The following is a 6,000-nucleotide window of genomic DNA, read 5'->3' as shown; positions in this document are numbered from 1 at the left end:
CCCCTCACCTTAGCATGACTCCCCCCATCCTGATGGCTCTCTTCCAGTCTTTCAGAGTGGCTTTTCCAGATATGTGCACAAACTGCTTGGGACTGATCAGCTGGTCTTCATACTAGTCAAGAGAGGACTAGTTAGTGCAAGATAATGATAAAACACCTGTATTGCATCATCATCACAGCATCACCTTTCTTCTGATGTTGGCCTTTAATATAAAAAAAGTGTTGGTAGATGTATGAAACTGCCAAACAGCAATACAGAAATAATTTTCTTTGTCATTTTATGTAATTTAGTGTATATTACACTTGTTATATAACATTTTCCCCTTGAACTAAGACGGAGTTGCTTTCCTGGATTTAAAATATTACTCTTCTGAAACTTTTCTGACACACCTTGTATAACTACTAATAGCTACAAGGTCTAAAATGCTATTTAAAAACAAACAAACAAAAAAAAAACATTCTAAATAAATTAATGTCTGTTTATTAGCGTTTCTATGCTTTCTGTTTCAGTTTGTCCCTACAAATCATATTCTGTAATTTTGGCAGGTTTAAAATCCAAATCCTGATTATGAGTTAGATTACCAGGGACTGTATAAATGTAGGACAGCTTACTACTTACAAAAAGAAGAAGGACTTGCATTTATAGCAAAAACCTGTTTCATTCTGTCATACTTTTGTCTACTGCCTAATTGCTCAGTACTTTCCTGTAATGCTCATTTTGTTCTGAGTTATTATTTTATATCACTGTTTCGGATTACTTTGGTGCTCTCAAAATATTTCATTTGCTTCAGAGCATTTGTTGTACTTAGCTGCTCATTACAGGCCCGACTAGACCAGTCATGATAGATGATAGGAAGCACCTGTTTAATTCAGCTCATTCATAACAATATGTTTAAAAAAACTGCAAGAGAATCTGTTACAAAAGCATGAATGAGAGGATTTATCTTATTTAACTGGTCGTGACAGATTCAACTCAGTGAGCTGTTGTAAGCACATGCCAACCTAGAGCCGTAATCAGCGTTTAAGTTATTTGAAGTTCACAGGGAGGAGAATAAATGGGAGGCTCAGTGCAGGTACACTGGCACACATGGCAGCAGTACTTCTTTATTTCCTGCTCAATGACTGACTACTAAATGGCCTGTTTGTCTTGTAGCTACGTATGGTCATGTGTAAATGCATTTACTATTTTGCATCCAAGGGCACTTCAATAAAAAACACACGATGAATACCAACCTTCACACATTTTACATTGATTCCCGGGCACACAAACTTCTTCACGAGCAACACAGCTTTACTGTCGCCGCATGTTATGGGACAGCCTATCTCCACGTCGTCACCCTCACATTGCTCTACAGAAATGGAAAAATGCATTTCTGTCTTTACCAACATGCTTTTTGTGATGTCATTTGCAAAACACATACATTGCTTCATCTTCCAAGTTGTCCAAACATTATTCTGACAGCTTCTTACCTGGATGAGCTTCAACAGCCATGACAGCTGCATCTGTTTCAGCAGATTCATCTCTGAAAGGAAAACAGTTGGATGTTTTAATAGGTTCTTGGTATTACAAAGTATTCATAATGGCTCATCATCTGTCATCTGTGTAGTTATGTATTGTGTGGTAGTTTCTGTCTGCATCCTGGCTTCAGCACTTACCCAGTGGTGATTGGCTGGAGTTGGAGGATGACCTGAGTCTTGTTAGGGTCCTCGTTGCCAACTTCACCGTCAGTCTTCATCATCACCACCTCCCCCATGGACACCGTTACCTCATCGGTGGCTGACATCATGCTCATGAGAGTAGACTAGAGGGGGGGGGCTGCTTTCATGCAACAGTGATCCAGTTTGTTCATCTGAAAATACATTTTAAAAATTAATAAACACATGACTATGAATCTCATATATTTTTCACGTTATTGTGTTGTGGCATCGAGATGCAGAAATTCAAATTTATATACAGAGCAGAACAGAAGTGAGTACACCACTGTGCAATATCACTTCAATGGTGACTTTTTCAAATTGTATCACCTTACAGTAATTAAATTAGAGTTAAGTTGACGAGTAGAGTGTTTGCTCTGGTGTAAAATTATAAACGAATAGTAGATTTACTTTCTGTAAAATACAGGCCACACATTAGGAACCATCCATCCATTATCTACACACCGCTTAATCCTCACTAGGGTCATGGGGGGCGGAGTCTATCCCAGCTGACTCAGGGTGAAGGCAGGTTCACCTGGACAGGTAACCAGTCTATCACAGGGCTACACTTAGAGACAGACAACCAAGCACACTCACATTCACACCTACGGACAATTTACAATCACCAATTAACCTCAGCATGTTTCTGGACTGTGGGAGGAAGCTGGAGAACCCGGAGAGAACCCACGCTGCACGGGGAGAACACGTAGAAAGATCCTGTGCATCCTAACCAGGACGTGAACCAGGGATCTTCTAACTGAGAGGGGACGGTGCTAACCACTGAGCCACCTGCAGCCCCCACTAGGAACCAAATTCAACAAAACCAATAAGTCTTTCAGTAATAGGATTCAAATCATTTATTCTAAAGTCTTCTGAATTGTTTTTGACTGTTCAAAAAACAAAACACACGATTCAACTGAGATAGAATGCAAATAATCTGACATACAAGTGAGACTGCACAGTTGTTCTCACTTCTGTTATATACAATTTTTATAGATGTTATTTACATACATTTCACACAACCTGTGATGGACAAAGCCATTAACCAAAATCAATTTACCATTTTTAATTTTAATGCTGATACTCTCTTGCCAGCAGAAAACTGCAGCATTTCTAATTATTAAAATACATAAAATAATAATGACCATTTGAGCAACATGAATGCAGTATTAATTTAAATTACATTTAAACAATTTAAACCAAACACATATAATTTAAAATGGTTTGACTGGTGCAAAATGTGTTCATGCCTGTGAATAAATGCATGCAGTGGTAACCAGATTCATATGGTTGGTGACCTGCACATGGGGGAAATATTTATTATAAGCCCACAACGGCCGACAAATGTTCAGAAGAAAATAAGGGTCTGTATGAGCTGCTCAGTTATGTTTCTAGACAGAACTGGTTTAATCTTTGCTATCCTTCTAAGGTGTGTATGGCATGATTGGACCAGAGTCCTGATGTGGTGGTTGAAGTTCAGATTGTGATCGAAGGCAAGTTTCTCACTGCATGGGCTGTGTTGGTTGAAAGTGGTCAGAGGTGGGGGGTGATGTTGAGGGAAATGTGGTTGGGACCAGTAGTTAAAAATTTCAGTTTCATCTGTGTTTAGTTGAAGGAAGTTAACTGCAATTCATTCCGTGAGGCAGTATTGCAAAGCGAGTAGACTGTCCTGATTGTCTGGGGTAAAGATATGTTTAACTGGCAGTCATCAGCATAGCAGTGGTAGGAGACGGGGTGAAGGTGCAAATCATAAGGATAAGGGGCAACAGATAGAGACTGAATAAAATGAATCCAAGGACTGAGCCCTGAGGGACCCCACAGGACATGAGGGCAGATGAAAATTAAAAAAACAAAAACAAAAACAAAAACTGTCCATCCATCCATTATCTACACACCGCTTAATCCTCACTATGGACTGTCTACTGTTAAGTATGATGAAAACCAATGAAAAGCAGTTCCACATGTGCTGACCCAGTTCTGGAGCCTTTAGGTGTGTTTTATGTTCTGCTGTTGCCGCTCTCAGGTCCGGTAGAATGAGAACTGTGAGACTACCAGAGGCTGTAACCCTTAACAGTGCGTTTGTTTTTTTAAAACCCAGACTACAATTTGTCAAACGTGGAATTATTTCTAACTGTTGTTGTTGTTTTTAATTGCTTGGCAACCAGTCTGTCAACTATTGTTGCAATCAGCAGCAACTTTTGAGGCCGGTCGGTAGTTCTGCATGACGAGCATTAATCAACTTTTTAAACTGTCAGGTTCTGGAGGACCTGCAGCGCTGGTTCGGGCTTTCCTCTGGTACCGGGGAACACAAACAGCAGAACTGCATGTTTTAGGGGACAGTAACCAACGCGGGCTTAGCTGGTCATTCGCGGTTAAACTGCAGTTAAAGTACCGCTGAAAGCTCCGGTTCCGTTGCAGATACCAGCCTGGTACTCCTGCCGTTGGCCGGTTATCGCTCCTGCAGCGGGCAGCTGACCGCTTTTCTCTGCTCACATCCTCATAGCTCCTCGGCTCGACGGTAGCCATTACAGCTAACGCAAGGGCGTAACTTCATGTGTGGGAATCTGGACAATATTGAGAACTATACAGTCCGAGGCTGGTAAAGCTTTGCATTTACAGTGTGGCGGCTACGTGCCGCTTGTCTATGAACCGTACGTCCCTTCGTAACTCTGCATTTTAACTCTCCGCTCCCCCTCAAAATGACGTCTCCCTGTGCGGCGGCACGTACAGCAAACAACGGCACGGCGACGGCGTTACCCCTCCATTCTGTGCGAGCCTGGCTGGCTGAACCCCTCCGCTCTCTGCCCCAAAGCCCCGGCTACAGCTGCTGTCTGTGTCGTAAGAGCAGCTGGTATTTTTTAGTCATGTATATTTCAAACCACACAGTAAATAAAATAGCCTGTCCTTACCGTTTTATGAAGACAAACGCATCCCTAGATTGTGGAGAGCTGGGGCGCATGCGCATTTCGCAGATGTAGCTTGACTTCCTGCTGAACAGCGCTCGCTCCGTGCTCACGCGCTCGTCAAATCTTAAATTAAACTCACTTAAATCACAAAAACATCTTCATTAGATAATCGTACATGATGGCGGAAGGTATTGCGAGTGAACCGATCCTTTGATATGTACTTAATGTAGTTATTGATCGAGTCCCATTGACCCTGTGCTCTGCTCCTATCACAACTTGTTTCATCTCGTAACATCACAATATTTGAATAAAAGCAGTCTGAACGCCAAAAAACAGTCTGTTAGCGCCTCAGAGAGCTCCCCTCACAATGGGACTAACCTTCAAAAGAGGTCCAACTATAGTCACACAGAAGAAGCGTCCAACATGAGACCAAGGGAAGGATGTATTATTGATTATCAGTTCGAGCATTTTAAGCTTCGAGCCAAATAACCTTCATGTTTAACTCTTTGACAGTCTGGCAGCTGTAGTGGTTCAGAGCAAGCAGCAGATAAAACTCCGTGGTTTGAATAACTTTCTAACCCGGTCGTTCATTTTCTAATAATAACCTTTTTTATGTAGAACTTTTAGGAACAATGGTTTACAAAGTGCAAAACAGTAAATCCAGAATGCTCAGAAGGCACCATGATACCAGGAAGCCAGGATGTAAGGCTACACAAAGACAGCATCAAGTTAAAATATAAAACTCAGTGTGTCAGTAAGAATAAACACACATGTACCAATACTAGATAGATAAACTTTTATAAAACATGTGAGCAAGTCTACACAAGGTGATCAGTCAGTAACTGTGAGCCTTCAGTCTTCAGCTCGTTCTGTGGTTTAGGTGCACTGATGGAAAAAAAAACAAAACAAAAAGCCCTGAAGCAGCGACTTGTGAGCAGCCAGAAGCTCCGCATCCAGTCCTCCTGCTCTCCAGCTGACTGATGTGATTTCATCATTTCATCTCTGTGACTTCAATCTAGTCGAGTTATGAAAACAATCAACACGACATCAGTGTAGATCAACCCGATAACGAACCAATAACTAGTGAAAGCCAGCCAGCATTAGAACACAACACCACTGTGACATCCTGATGCTCTGACATACTTCTGAGTTTTTTAATATTCCACATTATGTGACGGGGCGCCAGGACCAGCGATCACCAGCTGCCCCTATTTTAAAAATTATGCTTCCGAAATCTCTTGATGGCGATTCCGCAAAAGGAGTGGAAATCCCCACCCCTCCTGTGCCAAACACAGCAGAAGCCCTTTTTAACCAGAGTCCCTGAACTTCTCATCGTATGAACAGCGGTGACATGATTCTCACTCAGAGGTCGTCTGATGTCTAATCATCCTGACAGAGTA

At 41.8% G+C, this 6,000-nt stretch overlaps 1 protein-coding gene across 2 annotated transcripts in view; it reads right to left on the bottom strand.

The window, feature by feature from the left end:
* The window catches only part of gmeb1 (glucocorticoid modulatory element binding protein 1), a 17,708-nt gene extending 13,054 nt beyond the window's left edge, over positions 1 to 4,654 (bottom strand). For both annotated transcript variants that reach the window (XM_008290462.1, XM_008290463.1), the window contains exons 1-5: positions 4,604 to 4,654; positions 1,656 to 1,849; positions 1,470 to 1,522; positions 1,233 to 1,348; positions 9 to 112 (exon numbers count right to left, since the gene is read on the bottom strand). In XM_008290462.1, coding sequence (XP_008288684.1) covers positions 9 to 112; positions 1,233 to 1,348; positions 1,470 to 1,522; positions 1,656 to 1,792 — 410 coding nt within the window. In that variant the 5' untranslated portion in view covers positions 1,793 to 1,849; positions 4,604 to 4,654. The remainder of the gene's footprint in view (positions 1 to 8; positions 113 to 1,232; positions 1,349 to 1,469; positions 1,523 to 1,655; positions 1,850 to 4,603) is intronic.
* Positions 4,655 to 6,000: the final 1,346 nt, after the last annotated feature.

The sequence above is a fragment of the Stegastes partitus genome, unplaced genomic scaffold (assembly GCF_000690725.1).
Source record: "Stegastes partitus isolate 25-593 unplaced genomic scaffold, Stegastes_partitus-1.0.2 Scaffold675, whole genome shotgun sequence".
NCBI lineage: Eukaryota > Metazoa > Chordata > Actinopteri > Pomacentridae > Stegastes > Stegastes partitus.
Note: the sequence above shows the minus strand (reverse complement) of the source record. Positions and strands in the feature narration are given on the sequence as shown.